General features: G+C 42.2%; 7 protein-coding genes across 7 annotated transcripts; 3 read left to right on the forward strand and 4 right to left on the reverse strand.

The window, feature by feature from the left end:
* Nucleotides 1–371: 371 nt before the first annotated feature.
* On the reverse strand, nt 372–1,258 carry HO173_002720 (uncharacterized protein; the record flags this gene model as incomplete). Its single annotated transcript, XM_037304651.1, has 3 exons — nt 372–814; nt 880–1,129; nt 1,193–1,258. The coding sequence occupies 3 exons, from the start codon at nt 1,256–1,258 to the stop codon at nt 372–374; spliced, it is 759 nt and encodes a 252-aa protein (XP_037168144.1).
* Nucleotides 1,259–1,902: 644 nt separating this feature from the next.
* On the reverse strand, nt 1,903–3,152 carry HO173_002721 (uncharacterized protein; the record flags this gene model as incomplete). Its single annotated transcript, XM_037304652.1, has 4 exons — nt 1,903–2,192; nt 2,242–2,309; nt 2,364–2,481; nt 2,534–3,152. 4 exons carry the CDS (start codon nt 3,150–3,152, stop codon nt 1,903–1,905), a joined length of 1,095 nt encoding a protein of 364 aa, XP_037168145.1.
* Nucleotides 3,153–4,396: 1,244 nt separating this feature from the next.
* On the forward strand, nt 4,397–5,761 carry HO173_002722 (uncharacterized protein; the record flags this gene model as incomplete). The annotated part of the gene is made up of 5 exons (XM_037304653.1): nt 4,397–4,537; nt 4,591–4,717; nt 4,773–4,896; nt 4,956–5,395; nt 5,448–5,761. 5 exons carry the CDS (start codon nt 4,397–4,399, stop codon nt 5,759–5,761), a joined length of 1,146 nt encoding a protein of 381 aa, XP_037168146.1.
* A 10,489-nt stretch (nt 5,762–16,250) lies between these two features.
* HO173_002723 (uncharacterized protein) lies at nt 16,251–19,040 on the forward strand (the record flags this gene model as incomplete). The annotated part of the gene is made up of 1 exon (XM_037304654.1): nt 16,251–19,040. One exon carries the CDS (start codon nt 16,251–16,253, stop codon nt 19,038–19,040), a length of 2,790 nt encoding a protein of 929 aa, XP_037168147.1.
* Nucleotides 19,041–19,518: 478 nt separating this feature from the next.
* HO173_002724 (uncharacterized protein) lies at nt 19,519–20,212 on the reverse strand (the record flags this gene model as incomplete). Its single annotated transcript, XM_037304655.1, has 2 exons — nt 19,519–19,786; nt 19,926–20,212. The coding sequence occupies 2 exons, from the start codon at nt 20,210–20,212 to the stop codon at nt 19,519–19,521; spliced, it is 555 nt and encodes a 184-aa protein (XP_037168148.1).
* Nucleotides 20,213–21,028: 816 nt separating this feature from the next.
* On the reverse strand, nt 21,029–22,520 carry HO173_002725 (uncharacterized protein; the record flags this gene model as incomplete). The annotated part of the gene is made up of 2 exons (XM_037304656.1): nt 21,029–22,426; nt 22,482–22,520. 2 exons carry the CDS (start codon nt 22,518–22,520, stop codon nt 21,029–21,031), a joined length of 1,437 nt encoding a protein of 478 aa, XP_037168149.1.
* A 1,146-nt stretch (nt 22,521–23,666) lies between these two features.
* On the forward strand, nt 23,667–25,409 carry HO173_002726 (uncharacterized protein; the record flags this gene model as incomplete). The annotated part of the gene is made up of 5 exons (XM_037304657.1): nt 23,667–24,076; nt 24,142–24,339; nt 24,391–24,993; nt 25,043–25,198; nt 25,271–25,409. 5 exons carry the CDS (start codon nt 23,667–23,669, stop codon nt 25,407–25,409), a joined length of 1,506 nt encoding a protein of 501 aa, XP_037168150.1.
* Nucleotides 25,410–25,671: the final 262 nt, after the last annotated feature.

Genomic DNA, 25,671 nt, shown 5'->3' on the forward strand with positions numbered 1-25,671 from the left:
GGGGCTACATACTACCCCAATAGTAATTATGTGGTCACTCTATGAACTTAGCTCGTAGATGAAATTTGTAAACAGTCTTCTCGGAAGGATCCGCTACTGGACAACCAAAGTTGCTGATAGTAGGGCTTTACCAAGTGGCGCAGGATATGGGGTTTGCAAGCCATTAGAGATGAATCCGATCAACTGTTTTTATGGCTCTTTTAGTCGTGCTAGATAAGCTATATCATACAAGGTTATTATCGAGAATTTGACTTTGCCCCTATGACAGGGAAGTGAGATGCATGTGCTTCTTATCGTTCATTCAAAGGACTAGCAGGCATGCCATTGATTGGTCCGCCCGCGAACAGCTCCGTTGGTGTTTGTTTTGATGTTCACGCTGGATAGCCTTCCCTCAGAGCCAGCAGCTCGATTCTCTTCCCGTCAGCCCCACAAGTCCCAAAACGCCACCACCTCGCCTGCCACCTCCCCAAAATATTCACCAGTACCCATCTCATGGGTGCGGGTACGGGTGGGAAGTCCCTCCATTTGCCACCCTCAAATTCGACATCAAGGTTATACCAGAGCATCGGCAGAAGATTGAAAGTGGATGTACGAGCCATACTGTATTCTGCTGTTTTTGCGGACAAAGCTTTGATATCGAAAGCGTAGGTGGAAAGAGAAGCAAGGGCAGGTGGCTCATTAGCGAGGTGGGTCGCGAAGGCAGGCGCAAATGCGTCCATGATAGAGAGTAGGGCGGAGGCGTTGAAGGTTTTAGGCTGGGCGCGGCAGGTGCCGAGGTACGTTGCCAGGGATGAGAGGCCGGCGTACAAGGCCGCTTTTTGGTGGTGTTAAGTAATTGATAAATGGCCTTGGGTAAAACAGTTCCACTTGTATTCTTACCGTGCTCAGCCTTCTCTCCGTCCATGATACCCTTCACGCCAGTCACCTCCTCAATGCCGGGGAAGAGGACCGCTTCTTCGCTGTCGTGGTGGCCCTGCACCATTTCGTGCCAAGCAAGACAGTAACCCACGAAGTCGGCGTAGTCGACGGGCTGAATGTGGGGCGCCTGCTGGTATATGCTATTGTAGCTGCGGATTAAGACATTGTGGACGACGGCCATATGAGATGCGTCGATTGTGAAGTCGTCAGTCTATGAGGGAACGGAATTGAGTAGGATGCAATGTAGAGAGGGTGGGGAATTTGAGGAACGGACCTTGCCTGTTCGATTGTGGGGAGTTTGAATGAGGGAAAGAGGTTTGTCAGTGTAGACCACTGCCATGATTTAAGGTTGAATTCGAGGACCCCTGCGAAGACTGTTTGAGTTGTCGATTTCGTTGAGCCGAGAGGAGGAACGAGAGGCAAGTTGAGCTTCACGAAAGAAAAACTTTGCAAACAAAATTGAGGACTATGTAGAGGATGCACCAGGAATAGGTAGAAGGGCTAGCGGCAGCTAGAATGCAGTCATTGACTTCTTGAGTTCATACTCCTCCCACTCATGAACGTAAGGATTATCATCCTTATCAGAGATTTGCCGGCAGGAACTTCAACATTCCAGCTACATATATCTTAACTTACGGTAGGGAGACGTGGAGGGAAAGTACTGGTTGGGTAAATTTGCCCTGCATGAGTGATTAGCTGCTAGCTGCATGATTAGAGCACACCCTCGCGGAGCTAAGATTTCTTAGCCTCCTGAACCTCGGAGAGCTTTGACAAGTGCTGGCAATACATCCCAGTGCCAAAACATGACTTTTCCTGGGATGAAATAATACGATGAGCACATAAGCCTTTTAAAAGGCATGGTTATGATAACATTTGTCTTTCAGTGTTACACTACTCATTGTCGAAGAATAAATATAAATCTTATGACAGTCATCAGAATCACGGATAAGCTGACTTGGGACAGAGTTACGACAAGGCTCCGCCTTACCCACTCTCGTTGGTGATCTGAATTTCCGTTGTCGCAGTCATCCATCTTGATCCACCATCCTCTGTAGTAGAGCTCAACGGACTGGCTTCATTCCTATGCTTGCCCGACATCTCAATATAACCATTTTCTGCACGCGTATAGGTGTCGGGACTCATTGGGACATGGCGTATCTGGCGTATCTTCTTGACAAGCTGATCCCAGATGACTTTCAAGGGCGGCACGCTGCCACATATAATTATCACGAAAACTTCTGAGCCTGTCCAAAGCTCCAGTGGAATGTTATTCCCTGAAATAGTAAGTGTTAACTACCCAGTGATACTGTTGAGTGAACTTACATGTCACGTCGGAGAGGTCCCTAAGCAAGTGTACGTAGGTGAGCTTGGCGATACCGCACATGCCAGCTCTAAAGTAATAATTCAATTACAGAACTTATAAATCACAAGGAGAAGGAGCTTACAGAAGACTGAGACCCAGAAGAACAGAAAGAGACACTCGTTGACCCAGGGCCATTTTCAGCTTCCAGATAAATGTAGCAGGAAACAGAGCAAGAATGAAATCAATGACGATATTCCAGGCTAGAAATAATTTCAGCTCCCTGGTTTGCAAAATTTGATCCAGTCTACTTACTACCGCCAACGTATATGTTGATTAACTTTGCTTCAAGACTCCAACAAGTCCCTGCGATGGTGAAATCCCACAGCGCCCTTGTAGGCATGCACTGAAACCATATTGAGAGGGCTTCTCCCCAATTATAGATGCAGGCAAATATTATCAGTCCCCAGATAAACCGTCTACGCTTGACGGAGCCGGTCGATAACAGTCGTAGAATCATGTATCCTATAGAGAATTTGCTGGTCCCGAAGGCAAAAGTTGTCAATGTTTGAAGGATGTAGGTGTTCAAAATCACTTGGGTGGCGTTCTCCGGCGGCACATAAGCAGAGTGTCGAAAGCCTCCAAGGTTAGACGTGCTGGTCACCACACCGCTTGTAGCGATGAGGAGGGTCTGTTGCGCCGATTCATTTTGCGTTATAATCAGACTAGGAACAATCAACTGGCTTACCACAGTTAGAAGCATAGACCAGTCGTCAAGGCCAAGCGCCCCGATGAGCGTTCTTGCGTAGAAACGTCCACAAACGAACAGAATGGCGATTCCAGTCTCGACCCAAAATATCGCTGTTACAAATGACCCTCTATCTTCATTAGCCAAAGGTGGTGGTGTGGGTGGAGAGGTGGCGGATAAAGACATGTGGATTATTATTGGAGTGAAGTAAGAGATTCAAGATCTAATCAGTAAATGGGCCCTGGAGTTTTGAGGACAATTACAGGTAGTAGCCTAGGACTGCAATGCTTTCTATAAGCTTGTAGGAGCGGCAAAGTGTCAATAACATGTGTTCGCGAGTCTGGTCTTGCAGGGTCAGTCCCAAATGATCTGATTGCTCACAGCCCACCGTACAGAATAAACATGGTTCTACGCTCTTGTTTTGGCCCAATTTATTTCAGACGTTACAATTGGGTCGCAAAAGAATTCGGACCATGAAAATAAGGTAAGTGCCGGTGGCCTGCATATGGCGAAATCTGTGCATCAAGCTACCAACGTGCATGAAGGAAGTGTTAGCCCTCGGAGACGATCACTTGATAAGGTCCGTGGAATTCTGTCATATATCCCGCTCAAGTATTGAACGGGAATACTAAATGTTGATCCATCTGGTACACTACGCAAATCAATCATCGTTCTCAAATGATCTGAAAATAATGCTATGTACCACATGAGGAGCAGCAACTGTAACGGTCGTTAGTGACCAGTAAACGACCGTCCTGCACCTACAAAGGCTATCGAGGTGCCCCTCGTATTGCCCTCGGCGCTGGCGCCTATGCACGTCGCATTGCCCGAGGCTTGGCTGCCAAGTCGACCCTGCGGGCTAGTGCGTAGGGTCAACATTCAGGTATGGTAAAAAGAAGGGTGTGTAGGTTGCATGTGTTATTCTATCTCAGGAATCCTCCGGGCCAGTATGTGTACCCACACAGATTAGGTGGTCGTTCCAACAGGTGGCTGGGAGGAGGCTGGGAACCTTATTTCGACACGTAGTGCTAGCGTCTAGCCCGAGTGCTGCTTTCGAGTCATGTACTTGCGCAGCTGTTGAGCAACTCGCTGTGTGTAGTATGCCAATCGTTCTGCCCAAGCCTGGAGGTGGGCAAGCCTGTAGGGGGGGTAGCTCCATCACTACCAAGCGAGTTGCTGAATGTTCCGGCTGTACGAATAGGTGGGCAGTAAATCGATGATCCATGACTGCATGACCCCTCGCTTGGATCGATAAAAATAGCATTCGTTGGAATTGTAGAACACCAATGGCTATCCGGAAATTGCTTTACTAGTGACTGCCATAAAGTGCCCGGTTCCTGACTCCACAGGAACGTTTAACATGTTCCAGTGTGCTTTCCCTCTCCCGCACTCCTTGACAGCTTCCCTTAGGGCCTCCCCGTCCGGACACAATGGAAAGCCTTGTTGATCAAGTGAAATTGCTAGCCGACGCGGCTGATGAAAGCGGTCGCAGGAAACTTCAGACTGTGCTTCGCGATCTGACATACTCACTGGAGGGGAGTGATGATACGGTACATAGACTTGGCTACTATGTGAGCGTATTCCCAAGTCTATCCAAATTTCGTTCAGTGACTTACTCTACCAGCACCTTCAAACATCAGCCGTTCGTGTCGGATTCGACCTCAAGCTTTTTGATCTGCTCACTGCAAGTGAAAGTCCGCTCGGCGTGGGGGATCTCGCTGGAAGCACTGGAGCCGATCGTCTCCTCTTAGGTTCAGAAGCCTGTTCATCAACCTGCTGGAAGAGCGTATAATGATCTTGATTCAGGCCGCCTCTTACGATACCTTTCTTCCGTAGGAATAATCAATGAGACCCGGGAAGACACATTTGCAGCAAACAACGTCAGCAGGAATTTGGCCATCAAGGGTAACCAAGCAGGCATTAATCACTGGTGAGTGGCTGACGTTGTTGGACCTTCTTCAGCCTTCCCCCGCACTCATAGCTCGTTAGTTTTGAAACAATTGGCCCACAATACCAGGAACTGCCCAGGTTTCTGGAAAAGATCAAATACCAGGATATCTCCGATTATTACCATTCAGTATTCCAAGATGCGTGGAAGACAGAGCTCGGAGCTTTTGAGTGGTTCGAGTCCCACCCAAAGAATCTGGAATACTTCAACCAATACATGGCCTCTCGGCGCGAAGGGGCCGAGACATGGTTATCTGTGTATCCAGTGGAAGAAGAGACAAAATCGTCGAATCCAGAAGCTCCCGTGTTTGTCAACGTTGGAGGGGGCATCGGCCATCAGTGTGCCGAGTTCAAAGCTCAGTATCCTCAAGTCGCGGGACGTGTCATACTGCAGGATCTGCCTCATACCATCGATCGTGCGCTTCAAACACTAGGCGTGGAAAACATGGTCCACAACTTCTTCGAGCCGCAGCCAGTCAAAGGTATGCCAGTTCTTGAAAACAGGATGGGTGTCATTCTAAATAAAAGACATAGGAGCAAAATTCTACTTTCTACGCGGCGTACTACACAATCATTCAGACGAGAGGGTCCGCCTCATTCTCCGAAGCATCATGACTGCGATGGGCAAGGATTCAGTGCTTCTGATTGACGAAATAGTTCTCCCCAACGCCCACGTTGACTGGCATGTAACGTCGATCGACTTGAGTATGATGTGTGCATTTGGCGCTAGGGAGCGCACAGAGACACAATGGCTAGAGATACTGGAATCAGTTGGGCTTAAAATTGCTAAGAAGTTGACTTACAAGCCAGCGGTTTACGAGAGCGTGATGGAGGCAATTCCTGTATAGCTGTCTAGCAACGCTTTTTCGGTTCGTAGAAGCAATTTTTTTGTCTCAGAAGCCACTGCTCTATTTATGGGATCCATGTAGGCAGGGGCGAATAACACTAAAAAAAAGCTTATGCGTCTTATGATTTGACAATCTCACACTGGATTTCATTGCAAATACCGCGGCGTGCCGAAGTTGACAAGGCTCGTTCAGAAAGGCATACGATGCCACGCGCGCTCACCCTAACATAGAGCTGCGGACTTGAACATGCTAGGAATCTTTGACTCCCGGGAGCGCGACCAGGACGAATGGAAGCTTCTGTTTCAAGAAGCGGACCCTCGCTTTGATTTCATTGGAGTTGAAGAGCCTAGAGGAGAGGCTTTGGCAATTATCGAGGCTCGTTGGAACTATTTTCAACCAAGCTCTTAATCTTATTGTTTGTTTTAAGCACATGGCGTCCGAGTCTCCTGGACTACAGTATAATTAGGGCCAGTTCGGTAACCACATATTTTGAAAATAACCCCTACTTATTTTTAACTTAGCGTTATATATGTATAGGATATTATTCGATTATCATATTTTTAAAATATATTTTTAAAATATCTAAAAATAAGTCTTAAGCTTTATTTTTTAGTAAAATAAGACTAAGTACGCTAAAATAATAAATATCTATAATTAATATATATATATTATTACTGGCCGGAAAGGTATGGTATGGTATGGGATATTGACCTGCCATACCATACTCTGGTATGGTATGGGTTATTGAGATTTGCATGATCCCATACCTGGTATGGTATGGGATCTTGGCGGGATATCCCACGGTATGGTATATCTGTGGTATCATACCATGGAATGGTATATGTATGGGATATCCCCCTGAGATTTCTATATTTAGAAGTATAAGTAGCTATTCTAATTATTATTCTGGCCAACCATGGCTACCACTATTATTTACCATGACTGCCACTACTATGGCTGCCACTACCATGCCTGCCACTACCATGCCTGCCACTACCATGCCTGCCACTACCATGCCTGCCACTACCATGCCTACCATCGAAATGTGGCCCCCGCGCATCCCAGCCACCATGTTTTCCAGCTACCTAATTTTGTACTATATTTAGAACCTGGCCCCGGAGAGGTTCTGGAGAATTGATCCGTCCGTTCTACACATCACATATCTGACATTCTAACAGCTACCACTACCATGGCTACCACTATCATGGCTACCACTATTTATTATTGAAATAGCCTACTATCATATGATAGCCATGGTTATGGTAGCCATGATAGTAGTAGTTATGGTAGTGGTAGTTATGGTAGGGGCGGCCATGGTAGGGGCGGCCATGGTAGGGGCAGGCATGGTAGGGGTGGCCATGGTAGGGGCGGCCATGGTAGGGGCGGCCATGGTAGGGGCGGCCATGGTAGTGGCAGTCATGGTAGGGGCAGCCATGATAGTGGCAGCCATGGTAGTGGCAGTCATGGTAGATGATAGTGGTAGCCATGATACCGTGGGATATACCGCCAAGATCCCGAACCCATACCAGAAAAATGGTATGGTATCCGACCCTACCCATACCATACCCGGGTACGGTATGGTATCACTTGGTATGGAATATCCCATGGAATATACCATACCTTTCCGGCCAGTATATATTTATATTATTAATCTCTTTTTCTAACTTTAAGTTTAATAAGTATAAAAGACGACTTAGACTTTAAAGAAGTAGCTATTACTATTATTCTTACTACTTCTTAATATTACTCTTTCTATTTTAATATATAAAAATAAAGAGTATTTACTCTTTCTAATTATATCTATATAAAAGAGCTTCTTATTAATTATTCTACTATTATATAATAGATTTTTTATATATTATTATATACTCTTAATAAGTTATAAAGCTAGTTATTTAATTATATTTAGCTAGCTTTATCTAGAAGTATTAATATAGCGAAGAAACTTACTATATTTATATACTCTATAAACTATAGTCTTAGTAATAATAAAATTAATAATCGATTTTAATATTCTAGAAATATTATATCTCTATATTTTTATAAAGTACTTAATATTCTTCTTCTTCTTTATAAATATATAGTATAATTATCTAAAGAATTTTATCTTACTTCGTCTAAAATTCTTTTAAATTCTAAATTTACACTCTATTTCGATAATTGCTTAAGAGTACTTAATAGTATATATATTAGTATATATATTTTAATAGAAGAATATATATTATAGCGAAATAGAAAGAGAGAGCTTAATTAGAATATTCTAGCTATATATAATTTTAATATATTATTTTATTATATACTCTTAGAATAAGAAGAATCTATTTATAATACTAAGGTTCTATAAAACGCTATCTTTAATTAAGAATTTATAATCTCTAAAAATAAATATTATCTCGTTAATACTAGATATTTTAATTATAACTTTCTAATAATACTATATATAAAAATATAATATTATTTAAAAGAATAGAAAGAGGCTAAGATAAAGTCTAAGAATATAAAAAAACTCTTTAATCTATAATATTCTTAGCTACGAAATATTATAGAAAGAATCTTCGATATATTTAAGAGGCGATTTTTATCTATAAACTTTCTAGTAGAATTCGATATTTTAATTTAAATATAGATATAATTTAAATTAATAGCTCTCTATAACTTTATTATTCTATATCGTTCTATAAATAATAAGAATATATATATTATTAAGATATTAAATAGTAACGAGTAAAGGCCTATAAATTAAATTCATAATCATTTTTTTAATTAGGGCTATCGAGGAGCGATCTTTAATAAGCGAACTTTAATAAGCGATATTTGAATTCCTTGCACTTTAATAGTTATAAGACTAAATTTAAGAATTCTTTTTTTATCTGAAAGCCCATATTTCGTTCTATAATTTAAAAAAACAATCTTAAAATTTTAATAGAAAATAAAAAAGTTATTCTAAAATTAAATAATGTATATCTATTTTTTAATTAGGGCTGTTCGACTGTCGAGCGATCTTTGATAAGCGAACTTTGATAAGCGATATTTGAATTCCTTACGCTTTAATAGTTATAAGACTAAATTCGATAATTCTTTTTTTATCTAAAAGCCTATATTTCGTTTTATAATTTTAAAAAAAAATCTTAAAATTTTAATAGAAAATAAAAAAGTTATTCTATATATTAATAACGAATATCTATTTTTTTAATAGTTACGAACGTTTAATAGTTACGAATATTAATTTATTTATTCGCGATAACTTAGTCGATCTAATTAAAGAGCGTAGTAACTCTAAATTTATAATTAGCTATATATATAAATTTAAGATTTTTAAGCTTAGCTCTATCTTATTCTTTTATATATACTAATAGCGTAAGCGATATTAAGTCTCTATAGAGTAGCTTTAAGATTAATATAAAGATAAATTATTTAAAAGATTAACTTATAATAAATATATAAAGAAATTATTAAGTATATCTTACTTAATAACTAAGATACTTTATTAAATAGCTATATTTTTTACTTATAGCGTATAAAATCACTTCGCTATTTCGAATATATTCTTCTATTTACTTTTTATATTTCTTTTTTAAAGTCTATTTCATCTCTTACTTATTAATTTTCTCTTATAATTAATTATTTCTAATACTTTTAGAAAGAATAATATATATAAATACTATTTTCTTATTTAAAAATACGATTATAGTCTAATAAAAAAAGCTAGAATTCTTCGAATCTATAGTTATTTATAGTAAAATTAAAGCTTTCTTAATTATTATCTAAGATATCTCTTTAATATATTATTTTTCTTCTCTTATACGCTATATATAATCTCTTTCTCTCTATATAATAGAATTCTTTATTCTAACTTCGACTTTACTAATAGCGTTATCTATATATTCTTTCTTAATCTTCTTAATTTTCTTTATAAGAATTATTATCTTAATTATAGAGCTAATATATCGTTTTTTCGCTACGATTTAAGATATTTATTATTCTTTATTATTCGAATATCTTATATTCTCGTATAGAATATTAACTAAGATAAAGAGAGGGGATAAGATATTCGTAAGATTAAGATCTACTATAATTTCTAGACTATATATAAATTAGATATAACTTTCTATAGCTATTCTCTTTAGAAATAATTCGTTAAACTTAGTAATATAGAGAAGAGACTTAATTCGAAGTTCGCTTACTAGTTTATTTTTCTAGAAAAAGTTATTTAACTATATAATATTCTTATATCTTAACGTTATATCTTTATTTATATTTATTATTAATCTTCGTCTATTAAGAGTATTTATATATTATTATCTTATCTCTAATTACTTAATTTATAGTAAAGAACTCGCTATAAGATCTATCTAGACTTATAAACTTATATCTTTCTCTAATATTAAGACTTATTAATATAATATTTTATTAGAGTTATAGTCTAAATAGTAGCTAGAATACTTATTTAAACTTTAAATTTAAAACTCGTATTTACTTTTTTCTTAAGATAATATTATTATATTATCTTAAAGTATAATATTATCTTTATAAGATAAGTTTAAAATATATTATATAATAGAATATTAATAGAAATATTAATAGAGATATTAATAGAGATATTAATAATAATAATAGAGGTAATAGAAGTATTAATAATAATTAAAGTCTATATAGTAGTAATAGTAGATATCTTCGTTATAATAACGTAAAATAATAGAAATTTAATAATTATTAATAGAGAAGATAATTCTCTTAATTTTTTACGACGTTTCTAACTCAGCCTTAAAAATAGAGTTATCGAACGAAATCGTATAGATATTTTATATATTTTAAATATAAATTAGTATTATTTTTAAGTCATATTTTCATTTATTAAGAGGTGGCGTTATTTAGTGAAAATAAGTAGGGGTTATTTTCAAAATATGTGGTTACCGAACTGGCCCTAAACTCGCCTATGGAATTTCTCAATCACACACTATCGGGCCGGTCCGTCGTACATGCCTGACTTCGAAAGGATTCCGTAAAAGCTCCTTCGTCAAATCGTTGCATACATACACACACTCTCTAGGTGATCTCTGCGCCAGTATTGTACAGTTTCTTGTCTAACTCGAGCCTTTTTACCCATCATTTTAATCCCTAGAAATTGAAGCCACAGTAACTCAGCCCTGATAGAGAGGGGCTGGGGAGTTCAATCCGGGGGACTTCATAGGTAATCCGTAGGCAAGACAACGCTCTCAATGGTCCGCAACAGTAGTCCTGGACCTCGAAATAGGCCATCGTGAGGCTACAAAAACGGGTTAATTTTGGACCAGAAGTCGCACGGATCCAGACCAAGTTTCTAGCTGACCTGGCTAATTCATAAAGATAGTTTTTCGCCAAATCTTATTGGAAAGTTGGAGAGTTACTACTAAATTCATTGGGAACTCATACGTATACACCCCTTTTTGATACATGTGTGTCCCCTCGGATCAGGTCAGTGTGCGCGACTATTACAGTAATCGGCAGCTGAGTAGTATATGCGCGCCGAGAAAGAAACAGGAAATAGCTATCGGATTTTGCACATGATTAGGTGAAGACCTCTCCCATGTCACACCTAAATTTTACTTGCTTAGCGAGGAACCCCTCGGAGGTGTTATTTATATATTATTATCTTATCTCTAATTACTTAATTTATAGTAAAGAACTCGCTATAAGATCTATCTAGACTTATAAACTTATATCTTTCTCTAATATTAAGACTTATTAATATAATATTTTATTAGAGTTATAGTCTAAATAGTAGCTAGAATACTTATTTAAACTTTAAATTTAAAACTCGTATTTACTTTTTTCTTAAGATAATATTATTATATTATCTCGAAATATAATATTATCTTTATAAGATAAGTTTAAAATATATTATATAATAAGATATTAATAGAGATATTAATAGAGATTTTAATAGTAATAATAGAGATAATAGAAGTATTAATAATAATTAAAGTCTATATAATAGTAATAGTAGATATCTTCGTTATAATAACGTGAAATAATAGAAATTTAATAATTATTAATAGAGAAGATAATTTTCTTAATTTTTTATAATATTTTTAACTTAGCCTTAAAAATAGAGTTATCGAACGAAATCGTATAGATATTTTATATATTTTGAATATAAATTAGTATTATTTTTAAGTTATATTTTCATTTATTAAGAGGTGACGTTATTTAGTGAAAATAAGTAGGGGTTATTTTCAAAATATGTGGTTACCGAACTGGCCCTAAACTCGCCTATGGAATTTCTCAATCACACACTATCGGGCCGGTCCGTCGTACATGCCTGACTTCGAAAGGATTCCGTAAAAGCTCCTTCGTCAAATCGTTGCATACATACACACACTCTCTAGGTGATCTCTGCGCCAGTATTGTACAGTTTCTTGTCTAACTCGAGCCTTTTTACCCATCATTTTAATCCCTAGAAATTGAAGCCACAGTAACTCAGCCCTGATAGAGAGGGGCGGGGAGTTCAATCCGGGGGACTTCATAGGTAATCCGTAGGCAAGACAACGCTCTCAATGGTCCGCAACAGTAGTCCTGGACCTCGAAATAGGCCATCGTGAGGCTACAAAAACGGGTTAATTTTGGACCAGAAGTCGCACGGATCCAGACCAAGTTTCTAGCTGACCTGGCTAATTCATAAAGATAGTTTTTCGCCAAATCTTATTGGAAAGTTGGAGAGTTACTACTAAATTCATTGGGAACTCATACGTATACACCCCTTTTTGATACATGTGTGTCCCCTCGGATCAGGTCAGTGTGCGCGACTATTACAGTAATCGGCAGCTGAGTAGTATATGCGCGCCGAGAAAGAAACAGGAAATAGCTATCGGATTTTGCACATGATTAGGTGAAGACCTCTCCCATGTCACACCTAAATTTTACTTGCTTAGCGAGGAACCCCTCGGAGGTGTTATTCCACGGACATATGCAAAGGTGTGAGGCACAGTCTTGAATGCATGTCAAAGTTTCTGTGTTTTGAACTAGTTCTGCAGAAAACACTCGACTGCTTCAATGATCAAGGGTGTTAGAGTTTCTCTTCGATGCAGGTTAGAGTTGCCGTGATATCAGGAATCTCTGCAGGAAACGGATCCGACTACTTCAACGAGTAAAAGAACTCGACTGTCTCAATTCTTAAAAGTATAGAAGGTTTTCTCGATGCAGGCCAAAGGTACCGTTTTTAAAGGCGGTTCTGCAGAAAACGGATTCGACAACTTAGATAAGTAGAGATGTGTGGGGGGTTTTCAGGCCGTGTTTCAAGGCGATTCTACAAGAAACGGGGTCCACTACTTCAATAGTCAATGATGTGTGAGATTTTGAGACACTTCTATAGGAAATGAATCCAAATGCTTCAATAATCCAGGATGTGAAAGGTTTCCTTCAACGCAGCTCAATGCACTTCAAAAGTCGCTGATGCTAAAGCGCGAACTCGATATGAGGGGTGTAGATGTATCAAAAAGTGGTGTACACGTATGAGATCCCATTTCAGCCGCGGCCATAATTAGAGAAATTAGAACAATTCCACCATTGAACCAATACTGAATAGAGCCCCCGCAAAACATATCTCAGCCTATTCCACGAATAGACGACTAGTCTATCAAGTATAAATATCGGACTAATCAACAGCTAAATCAGACCGGTCTGGACCGTCGAGAGCGTTGAGATAAGACGGGTGTACGGGTTGGGGAAGAGGTGTAATGTGTAACAAAGATGCCGTCATCCATTGAACTGTAGAGTGGCGTCTAGTCTCAGAATTCAGACTCTACATTTTAGGGGGGGGCCGGAATATTATAATCCCGAGCCGATTCCGTCATACCCCCCCTGTAGAGTCTGAGTAGGAAACCACGGAATCGCTACATTGACCGTTATTTTATATGGGATCCTCACCAAAATTGACCGAAATAGAAAATAAATATTTTCTTTTATATATAACTTTTTATTAAGAACTCTAATAAAAAAGAATTTATTTATAAAATAACTATTTAAATATCGTAGAATTAGATTTTTTTTTCGATTTTTAATAAAGTATCTTAATTATTTATTTTTAGAAGATTTAAATTAGAGTTTTTAAAGACTATATCTTTAATTTCTCTCTTATTCTTTAACGTGCACCGAGAAAACCTTAAAAATAATCTTAAAATACTCGTTATATTTATAAGTTTATTTAAGAATACTTTTATAAAATAAGCCCGGCCAGATTTTATGAAATTATATTTATAAAAAAAATATTTAAAAATATTTAAAAATATTTATTTAAGCTATTATTTTAACTAATTTATCAATTAATCTATAATTTTAAATTATAATTTAATAATTTATAAGTATAAATAAAGATATATAAAGTTTTATTAAATATATTTTTTAATTTATTTAATTATTATACTATTTTAAAATATTTTAAATAAAAACTAAAAAGCTTAATAACTTTAAAGATTTCGAACTTTAAATCTAGAAAATTGAATATATTATTATTATATATATTAAGAATATATATATTAATTCTTATAAAAAGTATAAGAAATAATTCGATTATCGAGTAATAATATATCGAAGTTATAGATTATTAAATTTCTTTAAAATAGTTTCGAGATAGCTTCGAGATAGCTCTCTTCGAGTTAGAGCTATTTCGAAATCTATTAATACTAATATATACTTAGAGGTAAATATCTTATATTAGTTAAATTATTAAAAAAATAAGACTTAATAGAATTTTCTACTTAGACTTATTACGTAAGACTATTAAGATTAAAAGTCTCTTCTATAACTATATATTTTAGAAATAACCTCTAGATATTTCTACTAATTTTCAGCTTAGCGTTAAATATATATAGGGTATCGTTCTATAATTATATTTCCACATATTTTCGCTTATTAAGCGAAAACAGGCTTAAATATCTGAAAATAACTCTCGATATATTTTCGCTTATTAAGCGAAAACAGGCTTGAAAATATCTGAAAACAACTCTCGAGAGTTATTTTCAGCCAAAATAAGGCTAAGAACGCCAAGAATAGTGGACATCTATGACCGATATATATATATTATTCTCTTTTTCTTAAGAATATTAAGTATAGATGAGGGAGTAATAGGAGTATTAATGATAGCCAAAGCCTGTGCAGCAGTAGCAGCAGGTATCTCAGCCATAGTGATGTGGAATGGTAGGAATTCAATGGTTTTTTACGGAGAAGACTGTCAGGACCAGCATAGAGGTACGTTATATGGGTGAGGTAGAATAGGATAATAAGGCTATCGTGCGTTCGAGAAGTGGTATAGGAGGCCATAGATCTTTTACTTAGTGCGCTACCGAACTATGTATGTGGGAAGGAGGCATGATATGGTAGGGGATGCCTCCGCCAAGGCCCGCTAGCCATAGGGCTGAGTGGTGTGTCAAGGGTACGCTCGTAACAAAGACAATTTTTGCGACGATTCTGACTCAGCCTCAGAAACAGGGTTACAGAACGGAACCGTACACATATTCTACTTGTTTTGGAAATATTCATAGCGTTATTTTCAAGCCTTATTTTCATTAGCCAAGTGATGGCGTTATTTAGTGGAAATAAGTAGGGGTTATTTCCAAAATATGTGGTTGCAGAAGGGGCCCTAAGTGGCGTCGAGGTATTCCCAGCACTAGCCACCTAAAGTAAAGAATGTACCTAGATACATGCATCAATCACGCCAAGGCGCTAATCATGTATTAATAGGGCAATTCCCCAGCGTAGTCCGGTAATCCGCGAGAACGGGAATGGTTGCAACGTGATTCTGGCAAGCTGCTCTCCCACCTTGCTCAACCATTGACGTTCTAGACTCAAGCCATCTGACTCTACTTTAGCCTAATCACGTTCGGGATACAGAATGTAACGCTACTCATCAAGCAGCATGTCATCTTACGGCCGAAGTATGCAAGCTCGAATCACTGCAGGTAGCCCCCTGCTTATGCAACAACGCCTCAAGCTTTCACCTTCTCTGATAGCAGGTGCTTCTGCGACAATCGTGCAGGAATGATGGTGTGCACGGCACGTAATCGTAGACTGCGAGCAAGATGACTCGTCGCTAAATGTCTTTTCCTTGCTTCCCGTGCAGGGTATCGGAGTCATCCTCATTGTAGGGCTATTCGCGATAGTGCGGAGTGGTAGATCACTTCCTGTGTTATAGAAAAGCAGTTGGTGGTGTGTTGGCTGGCTCCAAGTTTTGTCAACCGTGTACACTTACGGCCGATTTTTTCATCCTTGCCTTACAGAGGTTCACTTTCTTCACTACTAGTGTGCGCTAATGGCTTTGCAGCATCCCAAATCTCTCTCCACATAGCCTGTTTACATCTAGCCTATGAAAGTTGTAGGAGACTCTCTATTTCGAAAGGGTAAATCGCTGAGAACTTCTACGTTTTTGGGTCATTGTCTATCGCATACTGGATTTGAATGCACGACCTTAGCTTCTGGTAACCTGCTCTTGCTTAGAAATTCTCACGCAGTCACAATGCATCTCAATGGCTTAAAAGATCTCTTAATATCACGAGCAAGCGGGAACAGGCCTCGAAGCCTTATCATTTACCGGTCTGGGGAGACAACTAGTGGCTACAGCGTGCAATACGACAAGCTGCTGTCGCTAGCTCTATCCAACAGCCGACACTTTACATGTGTCGAGGGATTTAAGCAAGGCTCTGTTGTCCTACTCCACTTTGATAACCACCTCGATAATATCATATGGTTTTGGTCAGTCCTTTATGCCGGAGGTGTTCCTGCAATGTCAACCCCATTCAGCAACGACACGAAACAACGCGAGAGACATATATGCCATCTTCACACTCTACTGCGAGACCCAATCTGTCTGACTCGGCTCAACCTTTTAGGCGACTTCACTGATCAGGAAGTCTTGAATATCCATACCGTCGAAACTTTGCTCTCCACGGAGGCTTCGGACATATGCGCACTCACAGTTCTGAAATGTTCCTCTGAGACAAATCTGGCTTTGTTGATGCTCACGTCCGGCAGTACTGGAGATGCAAAAGCCGTTGCTCTAAGTCATGAACAGATTCTTACTGCTATTACGAGTAAATCCTCCGTCAAAGATCTCGACCCTGGGAAGCCGTTTCTGAATTGGATAGGACTGGACCATGTGGCCAGTATGGTGGAGATACACCTGCAAGCTTTGTACCTCAACGTGGACCAAATTCACATTCCCAGTTCAGAAGTACTCTCGGATCCACTGTTTTTCCTCGAACTCATTGGCAAGCACAGTGTGGCGAGATCTTTTGCTCCCAATTTCTTTCTTGCAAAGATACGGGAGGCAACGGAGTCTGAGCCTGAAAATGCTTATCTACGGCTAAAAGAGTTAGACTTGAGTTGTTTGAGATTCCTGGCGACTGGTGGAGAGACTAACGTAGTCGACACGTGTGATGCCATGTCAAAGCTACTTTGCAAATACGGCGCACCCAAGAACGCGATCACACCAGGGTTCGGAATGACCGAGACTTGCGCTGGTGCAATCTTCAACTCTCAATGTCCGGATTACGACCTGGAGAATGGGTACGAGTTTGCCTCTCTTGGCACATGTATGGCGGGTGTCGAGATTCGTATAACCGTACCGGTCGAAGATGACGAGACAAGAGTAGCTGTGCCGAACGAGGCTGGCAACCTTGAACTGACAGGACCTGTAGTGTTCGGAGAATACTATAACAATCCTTCCGCCACAGCCGAAGCATTCACTCGAGATGGCTGGTTCAAGACTGGAGATCGGGCCTTGATTGATACGGCTGGTCAGCTTAACCTCGTAGGACGTTGGAAGGATACCATCATCGTTAATGGGGTCAAGTATCTTCCTCATCAAATAGAGACCGCAGTTGAAGGGCTTTCATTACCTGAGATCGTGCCAGGCTACATTATATGCTTTCCTTATCGCTCAAGTGGAATGGAAACAGAGAATATCTGCCTTGTTTACTCTCCTAACTATCCGAGCAACGACGTTCATTCACGAATCAATGCCCAGAAAGCCATTGTGCAGGTAGTCATGTTGCAGACTGGTGCTTGCCCATATATCTTACCACTTGATAGTCTCTTACTACAGAAGTCTACCCTAGGCAAGTTTTCGCGTCCGAAGATACGAAAAGCAATGGAAAACGGTGACTACAATAAGCACAAGGAAGAGAATGACGCTCTGATCCAAACGTACCGAGCCTCCCATTACGTGCCGCCAGCCAACGAGATGGAGCGGTTGCTTTTGAATGAGTTTGCCAACACCGTGGAGCTTTTTGAAGAAGGTTTAGGGGTGGAGAAAACGATTCTTGAGATGGGCGTCACGTCAATGCATCTAATTCGACTGAAACAGCAGATCGAAAAGCGCTTGTTGATCGACGAAATCCCAATAGTCAAGATCATGGCTTACCCTACTGTGCGGTCTTTGGCAAGAGCCATATATGACACCCACGGTCCAAGGAAATACGACCCTGTGGTGAAACTGCAACCAAATGGGAGCAGAACGCCATTGTGGCTAGTCCATCCCGGCGTTGGGGAGATTCTCGTCTTTCTCGGCCTCGCCAAGTCTATATCAGACCGACCAATATTCGCACTGCGGGCCAGAGGCTTCGATGGAGAGCCATACTTTGAGAGCATCAACCAGGCCGTGGCGGTCTACCATGCCGCGATCAAAACTCAACAGCCGAAAGGTCCCTATGCGCTAGCAGGCTATTCCTACGGTACAATGCTGGCTTTCGAAATCACGAAAGTTTTGGAGGCCAGTGGTGACGAAGTGCGCTTCCTTGGGTCTTTCAACCTACCTCCACACATTAAGTCGCGAATGGAGCAGCTCAATTGGACACAGTGCCTCTTGCATCTGTCCTACTTCCTAGGCTTAATTACAGAACAGCATGCAGACAACGCAGGCGATAAGTTGGATGGACGATCGGAACAAAACGCCCTGGCGTATATAAAGTCTAGTGCAGATCCAGCGCGCTGGGCCGAGCTTTCCTTGTCCCCGGAGAGCCTGTCTAATTGGGCGAGTTTAGCCTTCGGCCTGCAAAGCATGGCCAGGCTGTACGAGCCGTCGGGTCTTGTGAAGACGATGGATGTCTTCTACGCCACGCCGTTGAAAGTGCTCGCGCTTTCCCGGAAAGAATGGCTCGATGGCCATTTGAGGAAATGGACCGGATTTGTGGATACGGAACCTCGCTTTCATGAGGTCGAAGGGGCGCACTACACCATGATTGGGCCGGATCATGTCTTTGGCTTTCAGAAAAAGCTCAAGAGGGCGTTGAAGAGTAGGGGGGTCTGAGTACGGGGCTTTCATGCGAGCGGCACAGCGTGTCTTACATTGTACGTTTCAAACGTGGTTTCGGCCGTTGCAGTGGCCAAGGGTTACCACAGTAAATCTGTGCTAGAGAGATTCAACCTATTACTTTCCGTCCTAGCTTCGAATCCCTCATACTGGACCATGCTCCTTTGATCTATCTCTCTCATCGTCTAAATCGGACACACATCCAATGGCTATCAAGCCTAATGTCTCCGCTTTCATCACATGAACCCGGCTCAGACAAACTTTTGGCGAAAAGAAATCCTGCTGCTCACAGTTGAAAGTCTCTATGTTTTTGAGACTCGTAGAGCTAGAACTGCAATTTACTTCCGGCAGCGCGCCTGCTCAGGCTGCGCGGTGACCGTGCAACTGTCCCTCCTAATTGCTTGCGCTGGAGTACCTTGGCGTGGATTACTAGGAGGTATGTATTCCCTCTTTGGCAAAACATATATTCTCCAACTCACGCCAGTGGCCTAACTTGACCAACACTGAGGACCACATTCCAAGTCCTGGCTGTCTGTAAGTCAGCGATGCCTGCACCCACAACTGTAAGAAATTTCGCACTCAAACGTCCCCATTGATCCCGCTCTTCAGACATGGCTCGACTCTCGATGGTGATCTTGTCAACAACATGGCACAGAGGCCGCAGCACTGTTGCCAGCACTTCTCTTCGTTTCTCCTCCCTCCATCTCTGATCTTGCCATATTTGCGCCGTGGGTGGTATGCTTCTGTTAGTACCGCCCATTAGCGTCCGTATCGATTTTACGTCAAGCTGCCCGGATCGAGAAAGATGCGGGACTCAAGTAAGCGTCGCACTGGTTTTGCGACTCCTCTATGCACTGGAATTCGCCATTGAAATCTACTCACTCAGACACGATAGAAGTACCACAACGGTCGATTGCAACCAAAGTCTTCAGGTATCTCCCTTCCTGACCTCGTTTCGCTTGACGTAAAGTATTCAAGAACCAGTCACTTCGGCGCTGCGTGTGCCGGTGCAAGAAGAACGCTGTGTGGGTTGGCGAGAGCACTAAATCTCCAATTTCGACTTGTAAATGTTGCATGCGGCCTAGATGTTTCAAAAGGCTTGGTGTGCTCTCTAGCGGGCTGAACAGTGAGAGCGAGAAGGTGTTGTTGGCGTAGTAGTACTCGAGCATTTCATGAAAAGTTTGCCAACAAGAGCGAATTATTCCATTTCGTAGAGATTTCACCATTGCCCCGGAAGCTATTTTGACGACAGCGTCGTTTATGAGGAGATGGGAGTATATTTGATGGCGTAGTTCCAAGGGAACGGTTAGGAAGGCCGGCTTGGAGGACATTGTTGAAGGATGGAAGATAATAGCAGACGATACCAGCAGCAGCGGAGTCGGTCTATGATATTTGATGATATTGCTATAGCACCTTAATCTCACAAGAAATCAAATCCTTTAACACATGCAATAGCTATGTGTCTCCTGATGGCACTCCATGTAATTGCTTGTTAAGAGCGAGGGTAAGGATTCAGGCAGCGGTAGGCGGCAATGTCACGGTTGATCACGATGAGTTCACCGAGATTTTAATCGATCTCAAAATGATATAACATTTCCGCAATCTTCAAAACAATCCATAGAATTGGTATACAACAATCTTGCCATATTTTACTTACACTTACTGTAATCAAAAATAAGTCAGACGGTTGTGGGAGGAAAATCGCTATGCCAAGAAATGGCATTCTTTTTTGCATACGCTAAATATACTTACCCGTCCTAGCGGCTTGGCAGCCATCCAACCAGAAATTGTTTTGCTTTCACGTTGTCCTGCAAATTATCAAGAAAAGGAGTCGGAAGACATCGTGTCTGGTGCCAGTCATATCCAGTCTGGAAGGACTTCTACCGCTTCGACTGTGACTTTGCCCGGCAGCTCCGTGCCTGGACTACGGCTCAAGGTCCCTGTGACAAGCGCGAACGCAGCGAACCAAAGCTCAATGTTCAGTCTTAAGATTCGATGGTTCTTTCCCTCAATTTTGAGCCATATATATACAGAACCACTGGTACTGGAAGCGCAGCAAGTGCTACGAACGCCAACAGTGAGCTTCCCCAGCCGTAGTCCAAGCTTTCAAAGACTTTGAAGCCGAGGATCGTGAGGAAGCATCCCACAACGCCTCTAGCGACGGCATTTGCAGCCAGAGCACTAGCTGCATACGTCCGGAAGGTATCGACAGTATACACTTGGATCGAGACGTAGGCTATCTGCATACCACAGCTGAAGATGGCCGCACCTAGAAGTGGCAGAACCCAGTGGGCGCGTGCTTGTGCGCACCAACCGAAGAGAAACAGGCCGACGGGTATAAGTAGCATTCCGAGGAAAAGGAGAGGCAGTCGAAACTCAGGTCTCCCTTCGCCATTGCCGAAATGAGTAGCCATCCACTTACGCGAACGGTTGAGACCAAAGATCCCAATCAAAGTGGCCCACACAAGGCCAAGTCCACCGCCAAGGTATGCAAGACCATCTAGACCATGTTCCCACTTGTATGAGAACAACCCAAATTCGGGGATGGGACCAAAAAGGAGCGGGAGGGTGGTGAGCTGGATGAAGAATATCCCGACGACTAGTGATGTGTAAAGGCTCAACACCGTACATATTGGGACTGTGAACAACATCCGGAACGGTCTGGTCATGGCGTGGAGAAACAGCTCCCGTGGCCTAATTTCGTTTTTGACTCGGTAGGTGCTGTCCCCAGTTTCCTCGCGAAGCTTCTTAGCCTTCCACTCAAACAGTACAGGCTCGTAGGTCTCTCGGAGGAGACAGAAAGATAGCGTGTTCATTGGAATAGATGCCATTGTCATGAGCCAGAGCAGCCATCTCCAATTTCCAGTCAGCTCCAGGAGGAATGCCCCAATGACGCCTCCCAACACAGGGCCACCTTGAGGACCAAGGCCATAGACTGCTTGCGCTTTGCCGCGCTCCTTGGGTTCAAACATGTCGCTGACAATGCCAGCACCAAGCCCAGGTCCTGCTGATCCGGCCATTCCGGTAGCAAATCGTAAGAGAGCCAGCGCCGCCATGTTCGGTGCGACTGCACATCCTGCATTCAGGATCGTAAAGAGGAAGAAAGCCGTCAGGAAGACGATTCGTCGTCCATATAGTTCAGAGCATGGCGCAAGAAATAAGGGTCCCAGACCAAGTCCCAGTACGTATACAGCGACGGGAAGACTAGGCAAGTACACATTGGTGACGTGAAAATCGTCTGCTACGGTCAGGTCTGTGACGGCCAGGAAGGTCGAGGCAACGGGTGAGATAGTTGCTTGAGCACTTATGATGAGCACGTTGGTCCATTTTCGGCCTTTGCTCCAGTTTCGAGGGTTCTCAGGGTCTTTGGGCCCCTTCCATGACTGCAGATATCCATCAGCCGTCAGATGCTATGTCAAGTGTTCTTGGCATGCTCACCACTGTCACATCGTGCTTATCAAGAGGCAAATGTTCCATCAGAGCCTGGCATTGGACGTCTTTTCAACTCAACGGAAGAGACCACATGTCGCTTCTAGGTAAGGCTCGGGTTATAGCTGTGCACAGACAAAATTCTATAAAAGTCAACTATACCATTGACATGGATCTCGATGGATTTGCAAACCATATGCTGGGCAAAAGTAACACACGACTAGGGAAATGCGAGCCAGGCTTGCTGAAATGCATGCATATCCGTCGTCCGACATCACCATCGCATCTTCAAAGGCAAAAAGTTAAAGTAGTGTCTCAAAATTGATAAGTCGTTCCGGCCCTCGACCCTAGCAAGTGGTGGCGAAAAAGCATATCTGACCGACTAACCATTTATGGCCAAAACCGTTTTCGAAGGCTGAATTCCAACATCTCTCGCGACAGGATGAGGCTGACTTTCAGAGAGAATGAAAAGAATAACTTTATCAATCAGAGTTTTCTTATCGTCAACTAAGGTAGGCACCGTTGTTCATGCACGATGATTGTCGATCAGGATATTTTAGGTATGTCGAGCTCCCGTTGGGCCGTGGATTTGCAACCAAAATCGCGTTCAACTTATTTCAGGAACCGTACTAGGTATAGCTTTTTCTTCCCTCAACCAGTTTTGAGAGAGGTCTGTACGTCTGTAGCATGATGACTCAATTACATGCAGTTTCCTATCATGTCAAGCACTACTCGTTGGTGGCTTGACTGGAAATCTTTCCAAACGCCCCGTATCCGAATTTTGCTCAGTAATAGTCCTCGAGCGCTCTACGTGATGCACCAATCAAATCGTGATACGAGCTTTTTCTCATGAAACGTCTCTCCTTTATGAGTGGCTGGGCGCTTGCTAGGCCTTCTCAACGTATCATTAAGTTTTGAACAAGCTCGAGACGGCGCCTGGAGCGATAGATATGGCAAGGTACTTTACATTGACAGCAGATCTCTGAAGATGATCACCGCTAGAGCGGAGGTTTCCCCTCACTGACCTCCCTTTCGTACACCATGGGTCTGGTAGGGATCATTTGATATTTATTATGGACCCATGGGTGGCTTCCTGGCTCTCGAACATTTCTTTCTTTGACCCCGTATCACCGTGCCAACATCCAATCTCATCTTTTCACTACATAAGTTCACTTCGTCTCCTTCGTCTTCAATATGATCTCTTCAACTCGAATGAGAAGAACAATGGCATCCATAGTACCTGATTTTTTGATGGCCTCTCCTGAAGGCTCTAAGCCTTCTGACATGGTATTTTCGACTTGCAGTGAACTCGTATATCGAATGAAGAAACGACTGTCATCCGTTCTTCCGGAGTATCTTCCGGAGTCACTCGGTGGATTTCCGGCCCCACCAACACCTTCTGGCTTCCTCAAAGTCACAGACTCTCGCACTGGCGATCACTACGAAATACCCATCCGACGCAACGCGGTGGAAGCGACTCAGTTCAAGCAGATCCGAGCACGCGCTGACTCGAAAGCCAAAACGGACAAAACTGAGGGTGGTCTTCGCCTACTTGATCCTGGATATCAAAACACCGCTGTAGCATCTTCCGAGGTCACTTTTGTGTTAGTACACTACGCCTGTAGACCTGATATGCACTTGAGCAGACGCTGACTCTGTGAACCTTTAGGGATGGCACTGAGGGTAGCATTCACTACAGACAATACGACATCTCTGAGCTTGTAGGGACCAAGCAGTTCGAGGATGTCACGTACCTGCTCATCTGGGGCAAACTACCATCGCCAGAAGAGAAGGAAATGTTCAAAAAGCAACTAGCATTGGCGATGCACCCGCCGCAGATGGTTTCAGATGTGATTCATGCCTTCCCGTAAGTACCGAACTCGTATGATTTCGCCTCCGCAGCTCATCAATTCCACAGCTCAAATACGCCTATTGTTACCATGATGATTGCCGGCCTCTCTGCCTGGACTGGGTCAGATCCAACGGTCATCCCGGCCTATATGGGCAAAAACATCTATCAAGGACACCTGGACTTGGTGGACAGTCAGATCATTCGACTGATCTCCGCGCTAGCTACGGTCATCGCAATGTCATTTTGTCGTATGCAAGAGAAGCCCTTCACGCCCGCGGACCTCAATGGCTCTTTCATCGAGAACACGCTCCGTATGATGGGATTCGTCGAGGATGAAACCAAAAAACCTAATCCTAAACACGTCGAGTGCCTCGAGAAGCTTTGGGTGCTCTACGCAGATCACGAACTGACGAATTCAACTGCCGCTTTTCTACACGTCGCCTCCACGCTCGCCGATCCATTCAGCTGCACCATTGCTTCCCTCACAGCTGCGTATGGACCACTTCACGGAGGCGCGATCGACACCGCATTCAAAGTGATCCAGAACGTCGGCAAGCCGGAGAATGTGCCCCAGTTGATCGATGATGTCAAAGCCAAGAAATGCCGGCTCTTTGGCTACGGTCACCGAATCTACAAGACTGTTGATCCCCGCAGCGTTATTATTCGGGAGTATGTCCGCCATGACCGTCTCGATAACTCCTCGCTGATCATTCTGCAGGCTACTCGACGAACTCAAAGACGATGATGCCGCTCACAAAGAATTCCTAGCCACCGCGCTGGAGATCGACAGAATCGCATCCGAAGACCAGTATTTCACCTCTCGGCACCTGAAAGCGAATGCCGATCTCTACGGTAGTTTTGTTTACATGGCTCTGTAAGCCTGACGTCTTTCCCTTCCGCGTTCCCCGCACGTTTAATGCACTTTGACTAATAAACATTGTTCTAGCGGATTTCCACCAGAGATCATCCTGCCTTTGGCCATGATGTCAAGATGCCCGGGGGTCATGGCTCACTGGAGGGAAGCGATGAACGGAAACCCCCGCCTTTGGAGGCCGCAGCAGATCTACACTGGTGCATACCACTAAAGGAAAATGCGGAGAGGGAGGCCTGGTATTGGTGTCAAAGCGTTATGGTTTGGACACGGTCTTTACCTTATGCAGGTGTTCATGGATTGGATGGAGGTCAGAGGCTTCTGATGTAAGGTGATCGTAATAAGCACATCGTGGGGTAATGGGTAGTCGAGAGAGCCTTACGATTCAAGTGTCTGTGGTGATGTCAACGGTGACCCGCTGAATCACTCCTTCCATGCTGCTTCTAGGACTTGATTGTGAGAGATCATCCTATTGT

Source organism: Letharia columbiana (assembly GCF_014066305.1).
Source record: "Letharia columbiana isolate WasteWater2 chromosome Unknown Sc0000006_s0, whole genome shotgun sequence".
NCBI classification, from domain to species: domain Eukaryota; kingdom Fungi; phylum Ascomycota; class Lecanoromycetes; order Lecanorales; family Parmeliaceae; genus Letharia; species Letharia columbiana.